Below are 15,753 nucleotides of genomic sequence, written 5' to 3'. Positions count from 1 at the left end.
CGACCCTAGCAAGGACCTTACCCATCACCGAGAGCAGTGTTATCCCCCGTAGTTGCTGCAATCCAGGAGATCACCTTCCCTTTCCAGATAGGGATGACAAGTCCAGTTTTGCAGTCAGTTGGGATGATGCCAGTCTTCCAAATGGAAGCAAAGATTGCTTGCAATGCCAGGAGGACAGCCTTACCACCAGCCTGGAGAAGATACCACAGATCCCTGCAGCCTTTCCTCCCCTCAGCTTGTTCACCATCTGTGCAATCTCAGTGAGACTGGGTGGTTCACAGCTAATTAGAGGATCAGCCTCAAGGACCGCGGACCCAGAGATATCCAACATCCTAGCCAGAGGATCGCCTTTGAACAACTTCTCAAAGTAGCCAACCCATCAGGTCACAACTGCAGTGTTATCCGTAAGGACCATTCCATCAGCTGCCCTGACTGCAATTCTTCGAGGAACAGATTCAGATATGAGTAATGCTTCGATTCCTCTGTAAGCAGGACGTGGGTCGCTAGACCACAGATAGTGTGTCACTTGCTCACAGATTCCTTTAACAAATGCCTCTTTATCTGCTCTCAGAGCCCTCACAGCCATCTTTCTCAGTTCCCGGTACAGACCAGAGTTGCCATAGAGCAACTAAACAAAATGATAAATAAATAAATACATGTTAAATGAATCCAAAACCAATAAGACCAACAACTATTGTTCAAATCTTCAATTTATGTTTTGTAGGATGACTGTTTAGGCTTAGGGTAGGGGAAAGTAGCATTACTGCTACGGCATGGGTTCACTACTCCCCCTATTAACAATTAAGTTATTCTAGTTCCTAAATTAATTATCTGGAACATCCTAATTAACTAAAATTAAATCAAATTAATTAAATAAAATAAAACCAAAATAAATCCCCTATAATACAATAACCCCATAAATTTAAAAATACTATTTCTCTATTTCTCATTAAATCCATCCAGATAATATGTTCCCAAGTTGTTAATCCAATCATTTTCTTTCCTTAAATATATTATTTTGGACCAATTAATCTCTTGTTCTAAACCAAACATAGTTGGTTGATGAGTCTCATTAAAAAAGTGCTGATAAAGAAGTGTTTGTTTTTTCTGATTGTTTATGAATCTTGTGATAATTAAGAGTCCAAGACATTATAATGGTTTGGGGCAGCCACCTGTATATTGTTTTTTCCCAGCTGCAAAAGGGTTTTTTGTATCAAAAGCACGATGTGCATATCACAGAGTCCAAAACAGAACTGACTATAGTAGCCCAAGATTGAGGCTTTAAAGGTCTGGAGAGGAAATGATGTCATCAGAATGGCCGGAACCAGAAGTGACGTCAGTAAAGGGGCTGGCTTTGGAAGTGACGTCTTCTGAGGCGCCGGAACCTTGCAGGATTTCCCGGGAAAGGTCTGTAGGGAACTGAGAAAGACAGCGCACTCCGCTGCCTGCCGGTCAGATGTTTTATTACAATTACTCAGACCCTTTAGCTGCCTCCTACTCGCACGTGTGTGACAATCTCAAATGTTGTACAAACCTATCTCGTAATGCATTTTTAGTTTCTCCAATATAAATTTTCCCACAGCTCTTACAATGGATTGTATAAATACAGTTTTTCAAATATAGTTGAAAGGTTTGAAAAATAGGTATTTCTGTTTTAGTTATTTTATTCTACATTTTTTTTTATTTAAAAATGGAACCACCCAAGCTGTTTTATTAGTTTTCTCTTCTTATTGTTGCATGAGGAATGCACTAATAGGTCATTTTAATTTGAATTTCTCCTGTAAACTATGATTAATTTGTATTCTTGTAAGGGAGGAAAAGCCAATTGACAATTTCTAAAATTTTGTTGTAAAATTTTAACTGTATTTTAAGCTAAATCTGAATATGTAAAGACTATGGGAAATTTATTGTGTTGCTGTGTTTTGTTTAATGAACTAATGAAAGATATCCAAGAAGGGGAATTTAGTGAAATATTCTGATCATCCTGACCCACCCCAATTCTATTCCTAGTTGGTGATTTTTCCTTTTCCTCCTCCCTCACATCCCTGCTCCTCCAGAAACCTCCCCACCTACCCCATTCCAGTTTAAGATTTAAATTAAAGACTAGCCCAAACATGTTTTTCCAGAAATGATTAACCTTTATTTGTGGAAAAATAATTTTACAAATTAACTCACTTTCCCTTTTCTCCCATAATCCCTTCCATTAATCCAAATAACATGAATCCCAACTGATCTTTCCAATACTAAAAGGATAATAACCTTGATTATATTTATCCACCAATAATGAAGACCACAAACCATCCTCCTCCATGATTGTGTGCGAATTGTTATCCACGTTAGAATCCATTTAGTTGAGAATAAAATCACACTATTAAGATCCAAGATAAGGGAGATTGACTCATCTCTGCCAGATTGATTACCCTCTCATATCAAATTATAATTGAGTTTAGGTAATAAAGAATCGTTCCAATCAGGGGTGGGGTGTACTTTTACAATAGGTGTTGGGGTTAGAGTTAAGATTAGGCCGTACAGAAGGAGAGTTGTTAAGGTTAGGATTGGTTGGGGTCAGTTCCTCTTTAATGCTTAATCTATTAATACTATTCATAGGGATAAACTTAAAATTAGACAAGGATTATTAAGATTAGGGATAATTTTAGGATTTGGCAAGAATATGAGAGAATTTTTAAGGTTTGGGAAGGGGAATTGTTAAAGAATTGGGAAGGGGCAGACCATCATTAATAGCTAAACTATGTATAATAATAATAATAACTAGCCGAAGCCTGCTGTAGCATACGGCAGTGTAAGAATAGGAACAGAAAATGGTGAGAAAGGAATTCAGTATAACAAAGGCTTAGGAAACCACCGACGCAATATAATGAAAATAGCAAGGAACGAAACCAATGCCAGTGGTCGAGAGAGTACCTTCCTGTAGCAGGCTATGGAAAACATAGACATATATAGATAGACACCGCATTCACTGTGTTGCCCAGTCAACACGATAAGTCAGCGCATCCGCCCTATTGCAAGTGGTAAAAGTGCCATTTAAACTAATACAGGTAGACGTGGAAACCAGGTTTTATGATGAAAAAACAATAATGTTTTAAACGGTATCGTTTACATACAACAGATTTTGGCGAATCGTTTACATGCAATTATTTATATCCATTTATACACTAATAATGGCTATTATTAAATAATAATAATAATTATTATTATTATTAAATAATTCCTCCCATATAAGTAACATTTCTCGGACTGCTTTTTTCCATCTCCGAAACATTTCTAGACTTCGTCTTGTTCTTACGCAACACAGTACTAAAGTATTGGTTAATGCCGAGTCACCTCACGTATAGATTACTGTAATGGTATTCTATCTGTCATCCCACAAAAACGTATCCATCACTTAGAATTTATTCAAAATTCTGCTGCCGGGATAATAACCTGCTACATTCTACACCTATTCTTTCTCAACTTCACTGGCTCCCTGTTAACTACAGAATACAATACTAAATACTGCTCTTAACATTTAAAGCTCTCCACAACCTCACTGATCTCCTACAGACTGACACTCATCTCACTCACTCTGATTCTCATCTGCAACTGTACTTTCTGTGCTTTGGGAGCTAGAGCGTCTCTCATAGTGCTCCTCAACTCGGGAATTCTCTTCTCTCTCATATACTTCAGCTCGATTCAATATCCATCCATCCATCCATTTTCCAACCCGCTGAATCTGAACACAGGGTCATGGGGGTCTGCTGGAGCCAATCCCAGCCAACACAGGGCACAAGGCAGGAACCAATCCCGGGCAGACACTAGGGCAAATTTTTTTTTTTTAGAATCGCTAAACCACCTAGCCTGCATGTCTTTGGACTGTGGGAGGAAACCAGAGCGCCCAGAGGAAACCCACACAGACACGGGGAGAACATGCAAACTCCAAGCGAACCCGGGTCTCCTAACTGCGAGGCAGCAGCGCTACCACTGTGCCACCGTGCCGCCGCTCGACTCAATAACACATTTTAAAACTACCCTCAAAACTTATCTTTTCAAACTGGCATACCAATTTTGAATTTTGCACTGTTACTGCCAGTTATCTTTGTTTGTTTGCTAATTATTGCTGTTTGAGCGAGAGCGATGGTGGATGCGGAAGTAGGATTAGAGATGGCGGACAAGGCTCTGTCGTGCGTATCCCATGGTCTTAGAGTTGGTGGGCGTGGCTCTCTGCCATGCGTGTGCTCTCTATCTTGCTTGCGATCACTGTCTTATGTGCCCTTAGTGAATTATATATATATATATATATATATATATATATATATATATATATATATATATACTGTATATATACTCTATATAATACATTTTATTTAATAGGCACCTTTCTTATCACTCAAGGTCACCTTACAATAGAGTTAAACAACAATTAATAAAATGATAACAAGAAAATGATGAATCACAAAGCAATAATTAGTGAAGAAACAAATATGACAGGCAGTAAAAGTGTAGAATTCACAAATGATATGCCATCATGGGTTGTTTTAAACTGTGCTATTGAATCAAGTTGATGAATATGAGAGGGAAGAGAATTCCAGAGTTTAGGACCACTATGAGAGAATGCTCAAGCTCCCATAGAACTGAGTTTCATGTGTGGTACATAAAGTACAGCTGCAAATGAAGATCTGAGTAAGCGAGAGGGAGTGTAAACCTGGATGAGATCAGTGAGGTAGGGAGGAGCAAGGTTGTGGAGAGCTTTAAATGTTAAGAGCAGTATTTTGTATTGTATTCTGTAGTTAACAGGGAGCCAGTGAAGTTGAAAGATAATAGGTGTAATATGTTCAGTGGATTTAGAACAGGTTATTATCCTGGCAGAAGAAGTTTGAATAAGCTGTAAGTGATGAATAAGTTTTTGTGGAATGCCAGATAGATTAGCGTTACAATAATCGACACGTGAGGTGACTAGGGCATTAACCAATACTTCAGTATTGTGCTGGGTAAGAACAGGGCGAAGTCTAGAAATGTTTCGGAGATGGTAGAAATCAGACCGAGGAATGGTACTTATATGGGAAGAAAAAGAGAGAGTACTGTCAAGAATAACGCCCAGGCTCTTAACTTGGTAAAGAATTATTTGCGTTAATATTGGTAATTAAAAGAGAAGAATGGTTAACCTTAGCAAGTCTAGATTTAGAGCCAGTGAGGAACACCTCATGTCTTTATGTCTTGGAGACATGGGTGATAGTGGAGATTATGTCATTTTCTGCAGGAATAGAGGAGGCAAGTTGCTGGTGGATTTTTTCAATTTTTGAGTTGAAGAAATCCCAAAAAGTGCAGCAGTATTTAACAGAGAGGTTATGGTGAATGGCACTTTCTGATGGTGTAATTAGCCATTTCATTGTAGAAAAAAGAGCTCTAGTATTATTCCCTCCTGTATTGATAATGTTAGAATAATATACAGTTTTGGCAGCAGAGAGAGCATTTTTGTATTTCAACATGTGATCTGAGTACATTTCCTTGTGTACAACAAGACATGTCTTTTTAGCTAGGCGCTCCAACTGTCGGCCCGAGGCTTTGAGGTGATGGAGTTCAGATGTAAACCAGGGAGCAGTGCGAACAGATGAGACAGTCCGTGTTTTTAAGTGAGCTAGTGTATCAAAGGCAGAGGACAGAGCAGCATTGTAATGGTCTACTAATTCCGATGGTGTGGTAGCAGAAGGAGAAACAGACTGGAATTGCAATAAATGTATAAGGGTCTCAGGGTTTACATGCTTGACATTACAGAATGAAATTACACATGGAACCTTTGATTTACTGAGAAGGTAGCTAACATCAAATGTGATCATTCTGTGATCTGAGATAGGTAATTCAGTGGGAATAAGATTGTGAAGTGTGATACCAGAGCCGCAAATTAAGTCTAAAATATGACCCTTGTTATGAGTCAGAAAATTGACATATTGAATTAAATTAAAACAGTCAAGAATTTCATTAAAATCATTTGTCAGTGCATCAGTTGGCACGTCAATGTGTACGTTAAAATCACCCATGAGGATGACATTAGCAGACATTGCACACAAAGCTGTTAACACAGTAAAAAGTTCGGCAATAAAAACACTTGATAATTTAGGAGGTCTATATAAAACACCAATTATAATATGTGAAGGTCCGTTGAGTTCAAAGGATGGATACGCTGGAAGAGATATTGGTGACAGTTTTAAGTCCTTATGGTATATTATTGCAAGACTGCCTCCCCTCCCCAAAGAACGGGATTTGGAGATGCAGACAAACTCTTGTGGGAGCGCTTGATTTTGATGGAAATAATCACCGGGTTGCTGCCAGGTCTCCGTAAGACATAAACAGTCCATCTTAGTATCTGTGATAACATCACCAATCAGTAGAGCTTAGTTAGAGATAGATCGAGTATTAAATAATAACAATTTCAAAGCATCTATGGACGTATATTTTGGTGATTTTACCAAAGGAATCAACATGTTGTGATTAGCACATTGCTCAGAAGTACGTGGACATGTGCGTCTTTCAGACCAAATTGAAGAAATAGACCTGCTGCTACTCCTGCTGATAAGCAAAAACGATGACGATAGCCTCGGTGAACGTACTTTGGTCATCAGAGAATGCCGTGGTGCAGCAAGAGGTCAGCAGGCACTTCATAGTTTGATCGAAATCGATACACTTCATCTGGTGAATATTTTAGTTTTTAGGATGTGACTGCATTAGATAGCAAAGTAGAAATATAATCCATGACAACCAATTGAGGTTTATCATAGTGAATTTCCAGAAGTCACCCAAGCAAATTCCAGATTGGAAGAAAAGCAATGTACTCCTTGTGTTCCTACTCAGCCCAATTAAAATAACACGTTAGCCAGTAGACTGTCCACACTGGGATTTCCACAAGCACTCAGCAATTGACAAGGGCCAGTTTCAACCACCTATTCATCAAAGCTAGTTACTTGATCAAAGAAAAAGTGAGAAAGTTTACACTTACCCACACAGATTGCAGCCAGCAAAGAACAGTTCTATGAGGGCTCATGTTGAGGCCGTAGGATACAAGGAACGCAAATGCAAATGCGTATTATCAGTTTTTAATCCAATGCAAAGGTGAAGGAAAATCCGAGGCAAAAGGCAAAAAAAAAAACGAGTAAAAAACAACTAGGAAAAGTACTGTACACAAACAGAACATTGGCAAGCTGTGGCAGACAGAAACACCAGCATTCACTTCCGGTCAGCAGTTCAGAAAACCTTTATGGGGATAGGGTTAGAATTGGGGATATTAAGGAAAAAGTCATTAACATTAGAGGAGGTTAGAAGCACGTGCTGATACAGTGCATTGCCGCACCCACCAACTCAGGATCCCAGATTAGGACCCGAGTGCAGCCATGCAACAGGTGACACCTCAGCACCACACTAGTTCAGATGGAGTGGAACAGTGTGAGGTTTTTTATGGTGGTTAGAGTGCCAATTCTGCCACCAACCCCCAAGATTTTCCCTGCAGGTTGGAGGGCCTATATGCAGGGATGGATGCAGATTAACGTCACACACAGGACGGAGCAATTGCAGGTTATGGACCTTGCTCAAGGGCCCAACAGAGTAGAGTCCCTTTTGGCATTTACGGAATTCGAACCGGCAACCTTCCGATTGCCAGTACAGATCCCTAGCCTCAGAGCCACCACTCCGCCCATTAACATTAGTGTTAAGAGTAAACCAATTATCCATATCAGGGATAGGCTTAGGTTTGGGCAAGGATAAAGGAGGGTTCTTAAACTCAGGGTTGGGGAGGGGTAGATCATTCTTTATCACTGGACCAGTCATAGGGTTAAAATTAGGGCAGATAAGGGAAGGATAATTAAGATTAGAGCTAGGGGCAGACTGATTCATTTCCGTGGAGTGATTGGAATCAAGATTAGACAGAAAAGCCAAAACAACATCCTTAAAGTAGTTGTTATAAACGTAATCATAATGTTTACTAAAATCTATATATATAATTCACTAAGGCAAGACAACCATGGAAAGCACGCCGGAAGAGACGTGGATTCACTAAGCCGCCAACAAGTGAGACACCTATGGCGCACGCAGGAAGGAGCCATGCCCGCCAACTCCAAGACCATTGGATACGACGACAACTCACAGAGCCATGCCCACCAACTCGGACGTGACGACACAGAAAAACCGTCGTCATTTATATTCGTCTGTCGTAGAAGTCACATGCAGCTCCGACCCACGTTGACTGTTCATAGAGGCATGTTTCTCGCAGAGGTGAATCGCCATATGCAGCGTGTAAAACTGTTTGCGTGGGATATCCCATGGGATCCTTAAAACATTCCTTTACAACTGAGGTTAAAACACAATGAAGTGAGCAGTCTTTAAAAACCGAGTTTTCGGTTACAACGCACGACCGCGTGCACCATAGCAAACTGTTTTACACGCTACATACAGCAATTTACATCTGCAACAAACATGCGTCTTCTTAGATGCTCCTGCACTTTGTACACACCCCCCTCCCACCTCGCTGCTACCATGGTCGGGTTGTAACGGCCGACCTCTTTACCCAGCCGGCAGCTACACCTCCAAGACCTGTGGCCTGGATAATTTACTGAGAAATCAAGCCGTACTTCTACACAATTAAACTTTTCCCCACAATCGATGGTATAAATGCAAGTACACAAAAGCAGGATGTAAAATTAAACGGATTAAATGTATTAAATGAAACAAGACATGCCACGAAACAGATATAAATATAAATATCCCTCCACCCCAGCAATAACAAGACAGCACCAAATATAAATACAAAAACCCTCCCTTGTCCCTGTAACATATAACACACAACACGAACAACAAAATGACTGATAAACAGAATGATTGTGAACTTGAGTCCGAATATAAAAAATGTCCTGAATACGGATGACTGAACTAGCGGCAATTGTGGTGTTTGATTTTCCCGGCGATTGGAGCAACCTCACCGTGATTCCTCGGCATATGGTGGATGGTGAATCGACCCGGGTCTCAGCAGATGCAGGTTGAAAGACAGTCCGAAAATGAAAAGCAAACTGGTGAAAGGCGATGTGAAGAAACAGCAAGCAAGTCGAAGTGGTTGAAACAAAACGGTCTTTTTTCCTTCTCCTCCCTCTTTTTCCTCTCTTCTCCTCTCTCCTGATTACTTAAATAGTCTGTGACGGCTGTGATTGATTAATTAAGAACAGGTGATTTCCAGGTTTGCGGCTGTGGTCTCCTTCCATCATCCGTCCTCCTTTACGGGGATGGCATTAACTGATACACATACAAACAGCAAACGGGACAATGAAACGGGACGCACTCAGAACTGACATTTAAACACTAACTATGTGGCCCCGCTACAGGGTGTCTTGGTGGATTATATATAGAAAGGCAGCCAAAACCGCACAGAGCAATGAAAAATCTACGTGAGTCACAGGTGCATCTGGACTGTACAAAGACGACAACGACTCGAGTGACGAGTTGGAGGTGGGCACATGAGCAGGCAGTGCATACTGGATGAGAAATCAGCAGACTAGCATGACGGAGGGAGCGAGTGGACGTCCTTCTTCTCTCCTCCCGTTCCACCCTCCGCGCCTGAGTGCCGCACGCACGATTGTGTGTTGGTTTGTTCCGTGCATTGTTACAATGTTGCTTTTCTTGCTGATTTATTACATTACCAATTACCATTACCATTATTTTCAAATGTTAATTTTGTCCCTGTGCTTAAAAATTATTAAAAAACTGGCCTGATTATGCGGCGTATGGTACGCCGCGGGGTTGGCTAGTAGTTCTTATAAATATAATCATAATGTTTATTAAAAGAGTAATTCTGATTCGTGTTGTTTTGAAAGAAATGAAATGTATGCTTAGTATCATATAAATCAGAAAGGATTCCATATGTAATGGCACATATTAAACCGAAAGTTGAATTTTGTAATAATTTGGATGTTAATGTGAGGTTCACATCCCAGATAGGCATGGATGCATCAAGAGAAAAGACAGAAAGAAAGATAGAAATTTGTAAACTATTATTTTGATCTAAAAATGTTTAACTTATAAAGAAAGAAGCGATCAAAGATAAAAATGCTATTAGAGAAAAGCAACTATTATCCAAGAATTGTTGAGAAGAATACTGCAAATAATTATCTGAATTAGGTAAAGAGTCATGCAAGGTTAGGAGAGATGGATTACTTTGCGAGTTTTGAGAGGATAATAGCTGTGGGACACCTGTATTCTTATTAATTTCATACCTGTTCATAACCAAATAATTTTTATAATTCTGAGCTACCTCATACTGAACCGTTCTAAGAAACCGTCTGGTGTAGCCCCTTTGTGACTAAAATAAAGTGTGTGTGGCTTGTTGTGTATCCCTCAAAAAGGTGTTAATTTTGTAAAACCGGATTAATTGTGATTTGATGATGCCTCTGAATGTATGTTTAAGGTGATAGTTTGATACATGTAATAGCACATGTGTGTCTGTTGGTTTAAAATAAATTATAGAAGAGAAAGCTTTTTTGTCCAATGAAATTATTTGAAAACTAATTTCTGTATCTAAAAAATAAACCTTATAGAAACTAGTAGTTGCCTGCAATTTTATTGTAGTATAATGAAAATGGAGTGTGTCCTTAAAAATATCAAACTCTTGTTTAGAATGAGTTCAAACTATGAAAATATCATCCAAATACATAAAATAAAGATAGGGGAGATGGGCACATTTACTCAAAGCTTGTTGTTCCCAGTCTGTCATATATATGTTGGCATAAGATGGTGCAAAACGTTTTCCCATAGCTGTACCATGTATTTAAAGAAAAAATTGACCCTTAAATTCAAAATCATTATGAGTAAGACTGATTTCCAAAAGATCTAACAAATGTGCATCTGGTCTATTTGGATCCGGAAATTTGTGAAAAACGTTTTGCACTGCATCTAAACCTAACTGAATATCTATATTTGTATAAAGAGATTCTACGTCCATAGTAAAAAGAAAAACCTGGGTAGGGATCTTTAAGTGGTGAACATTAGAACATTAGAACAATCTAGACGAGAACAGGCCATTCAGCCCAACAAAGCTCGCCAGTCCTATCCACTTGTTTTCTTCAAGAAAACATCAAGTCGAGTTTTGAAAGTCCCTAACGTCTTACTGTCTACCACACTACTTGATAGCTTATTCCAAGTGTCTATCGTTCTTTGTATAAAGAAAAACCTCCTAATGTTTGTGCGAAATTTACCCTTAACAAGTTTCCAACTGTGTCCCCGTGTTCTTGATGAACTCATTTTAAAATACAAGTCTCGATCCACTGTACTAATTCCCTTCAGAATTTTAAACACTTCAATCATGTCACCTCTTAATCTTCTTTTGCTTATACTGTAAAGGCTCAGCTCTTTTAATCGTTCCTCATAATTCAACCCCTGTAGACCTAGAATCAGCCTAGTCGCTCTTCTCTGGACCTTTTCTAGTGCTGCTATGTCCTTTTTGTAGCCTGGAGACCAAGACTGCACACAGTACTCAAGATGAGGCCTCACCAGTGCATTACAAAGGTTGAGCATAACCTCCTTGGACTTGTACTCCACAGATCGTGCTATATAACCTAACATTCTGTTAGCCTTCTTAATGGCTTCTGAACACTGTTGGGAAGTTGATAGCTTTGAGTCCACTAAGACTCCTAAATCCTTCTCATAAGGTGTACTCTCGATTTTCCGACCGCCCATTGTGTATTCAAACCTAATATTTTTACTTCCTATGTGTAATACTTTACATTTACTGACATTAAATTTCATCTGCCACAAATCTGCCCAAGCCTGTATGCTATCAAAGTCCTTCTGTAATGATATAACGGATTCCAAATTATCTGCTAATCCACCTATCTTGGTATCATCTGCAAACTTAACCAGCTTGTTACTTATATTCCTATCTAAATCATTTATATATATTAAAAATAGCAATGGCCCTAGCACTGACCCCTGTGGAACACCACTCTTAACATCGGCCAGTTCTGAAGAGGTTCCTCGCACCATCACCCTCTGCTTCCTGTATCTGGGCCAATTCTGCACCCATCTAAAAACATCACCCTGAACTACCACTTCTTTTAACTTGATGCCCAACCTCTCATGTGGCACCTTATCAAATGCTTTCTGAAAGTCCAGATAAATAATATCATAAGCTCCACTTTGATAGTATGCTTTTGTTGCAACCTCATAGAATTCCAACATGTTAGTAAAACATGACCTCCCTCTTCTGAACCCATGCTGACTGTTCAGAATAACTCCTGTCCTTGCCATGTGTTGCTCAATCTTATGCTTAATAATTCCTTCCATTAATTTTCCTGTGATGCATGTTAAGCTTACTGGCCTATAGTTGCTTGGATCTGCCCTGTTACCCTTTTTATATAATGGGATGATATTTGCCATTTTCCAGTCCTTTGGAATCTCTCCAGTGCACAGTGACTTCCTAAAAATACGTGTCAAGGGTTTATATATATTTATTATATATTTATATATACTGTATGTACTCACTAGCCTCCTTAAGAACACGAGGATAAATATTATCTGGGCCTGGTGATTTGTTTGATTTCTGGTTTGATTGATCTGGTATTGTTTAATTATTTATAAAAAATGATCAGTATCTATACTAATAAAAGGCAAAGTCCTCATTGACTGACTGACTGACTGACTCACTCACTCACTCACTACTAATTCTCCAACTTCACATGTACGTAGAAGGCTGAAATTTGGCAGGCTTATTCCTTACAGGTTACTTACAAAAGTTAAGCAGGTTTCATTTCGAAATTCTATGCGTCATGGTCATAACTGAATCCTACTTACATACATATATACGGCCATAGCCTGCAGCTCGGTCGGCGTGTGAGGCGGAGTTGTGTCTCCCATCACCACGCCTCCAACGTAGTTGACTTAATTTACATGTAAAGAAGCGATCTCACCGGCTCGGTGACAGTTCCTTTATTGAAGAATGAAGTCCGTCTCACCCGAGTGACTCGGCGTTAGTGTCCATCCATGGCCGACGTCCGCTCCACAACAGACAAGTAAAGCCGTAAGATCCGAAAATCCCTTTTAGGTTAGCAGGCACCCCTTCTGTAACAATAGGATTGTTAAGCCTTATGATAATGTTCCTGCACGGAGGGTTTAGAGACACGCACCGAGAGAAGTATAGAATAGGGAAGCCCGTGTGACTGTTCTGGCTTTAACTACTGTGAAATAAACAGACATAAACTGGAAGCGTGAGTCTATGCCTTTAAATAATCTTGAGAGAGAAACATGGTGGCAGTGTAGGTCAAGGAACTGCGCCAAAAGTCACGCCAGTTTGCTGTTAAATTTTCAGGACGCGGAGACGCTAACACGAAAGGAAAATGGAGAGTCTGAGACCGCTGCTGACATTAAGCCTCGATGCTAACCTGGCGAAGTCATGGAGAACATGGAAGGACGAGTTCAGATTATACATAGAACTTGCAATGCCAGAAGCAGATGAAAAGACTTAGGTCAAATTATTCTGTTATCTTATTGAAAAGAGCGGCAGAGAATTATGCCATGTGCTGACCAGTGATGTAAGACCTGATGAGTTAACCATGAGCTTGATGATACGTAAATTTGATGATTACAACCTGTGGAAAAATAATAAAAAGTTGATCAGTATTGATCAATCTGGTGTACGTGACAAAAGCCTTGTCTTGTCTATAAGTGCACATGACAAGTGCAACTTCCTGTTTTTCCTAACTGACAAAAAACCACAAGTGACCAACTGATGAACTTTAAAAATGTTGTAAATGCTGATCCAAGCAAATTGTTGTAAAGATGTAATGTTTTGAAATTCTTGTGCAACTAAAGTCATAAGACAAAGCTTTGCCCTATAAAAGATTTGGGACACCGACCCCTTGGGGCAGATGAAGGGCAGGTGTCCTAGGACTGTGCTTCTCTGTCATTTTACCCTTGCCTGGTGTGTATTAATAAAAGATTTTTTACTAACTTTAATTATATCTCTCTGTCTTCAGTCACAAGAAACGACACTATAGAAAAAGTGTCTACAGTTTTCTGGCGCCCGGACGTGGGGCAGGAGACGGCCGGCTGACTCCTCGAGCGGGAAGATCTCAGCGATCTGTCTTCTTGAAGCAGACTGCCGCAACTGTGCGCACCAGCAACAGAGTAAGTAGCTCCGATAAAAGTTAGGATTGCCCTGTCCTGAGACGGCTCCTGCGTGTGGAGTCCCCAGTCTCCTTCTGGTACAACCACGGTGACTGAGAAGGATTTCCTGACAGAGCTGACTAACACCCAGGCTGGGGTAAGTACCGTCGGGGGTTTCCGTAAAAGATAAAACTGGAGGCGGGCTTGCTGTGGAATATAAAAAGTGACTGGGAATAGTAAACGGAAAAGAAATACCTTGTTTTAAGTCACTACTTTTGGGAAAGATAGTATAGAACACTATCCTCTGGGAATTATAAAAGGGGGATTTAGGACGGGATCCGGTGCGTGGCACACCCATAAACACGGACAAATCTATTGGACAGAGGATAGAGCATAGAATAGAGGAATAACAGGTTAATAAAACAAGGGGAAGAATAGACAAGTACGTACTGAAAATAAATACTTGCTTTCGCCGAGCACTGTGACAGTAACGTAGGAAAAGCTTCGGTATTCCACTTCTGGAAATATTAAGGGGAACACTAGAAACGGGTGAGTGGCACTCTCAGAAAAACTAGTAGTTCATTGAAGACAGAAGTGGGAATAGGACACGAAAAGAGGGAATAAATCTGTCACAGCAATCAGGAGGAAAAAGCAAGGGAAAAAATGGGAACATATAATAGCAAGCCTGCCAATCGGCACCCCGAGGGTTCGAAGTCCTTAATGTTAGAAGGTTTATTTTTGGAGGATCACCAGGCTCCACATACTGGTGGGAAAAAAAAGGTCCCCTAGAAGCTCATTGAAAAGAAGACAGGATTAGATTTTAAGAAGGCATGCAAAAAGTGGAATAAGCAAAGTGGGGGGAGATGGCCACTGGAAAGGAGCTGGAGACATGAATGAAGTACAGGAAATTAGAAAAATATTATGTAGAAATGCACAAGGATGTTGTATGTAGAAATGTACGAGGATGTTGTAACAAAGGTCCGTGTTATGTATGACAGATGGGAGTTGGTTATTAAAGATCGTAATTTAAAGGCAGTACAGAAATGAATTATTGGCTGCAGAAAGTTAAAACTAGAAGGAAAAAAAAAAAAGTTATTTATAGCTTTACAGAAAGTGCAAGCAGAATCGGGACCACATTCGAATGAGAAGCGAAAGACGAGTGAGAGAAAAAACAAAGACCCGTTATATTCCATACTTGTTCCTCCACCTTTCCTACACCATCCACATCCACAACCCCCACCTTCTCCTCCGCCACCTCCAGCGCCCACCGCACCAGAATTAAAAGATGATCCCTTGGGGTCTGGTTTCTTTGAAGAATATCATTATGATCCCTCATTACACACTGATCCGGGGAATGATAAAAGTAACGTAATGGGTGCGGCGGGTGGGTTTCACGATCCTAGAACCTCCATTTCACAATGCACTAGAAGTCAAACCCTATTCCTTCAGCCCCCTAATCAAAACACCACCTTTCAATCCCCTTAAAGTCCCCCAAACCCCCAGGCCCCTTATTCGAATGCCCCCTGATTGAGATCCCAGAACCCCCTGACATGATTCAATGCAACCTGCAGGAGCTAATAACCCCTCTACTGTAATGATACATCGTAACTGGGACATTCAAGAGCT

General features: G+C 40.1%; 1 protein-coding gene across 1 annotated transcript in view; it reads right to left on the bottom strand.

The window, feature by feature from the left end:
• The window catches only part of LOC120524431 (glutamate receptor ionotropic, kainate 1-like), a 491,483-nt gene that overhangs the window by 400,020 nt on the left and 75,710 nt on the right, over positions 1 to 15,753 (bottom strand). Inside the window, 1 exon segment of the mRNA XM_039746284.1 lies at positions 11,337 to 11,375. Within this exon segment, the coding sequence (XP_039602218.1) occupies positions 11,337 to 11,375 (39 nt within the window).

Source organism: Polypterus senegalus, chromosome 2 (genome assembly GCF_016835505.1).
Source record: "Polypterus senegalus isolate Bchr_013 chromosome 2, ASM1683550v1, whole genome shotgun sequence".
Taxonomy (NCBI): domain Eukaryota; kingdom Metazoa; phylum Chordata; class Cladistia; order Polypteriformes; family Polypteridae; genus Polypterus; species Polypterus senegalus.
Note: the sequence above shows the minus strand (reverse complement) of the source record. Positions and strands in the feature narration are given on the sequence as shown.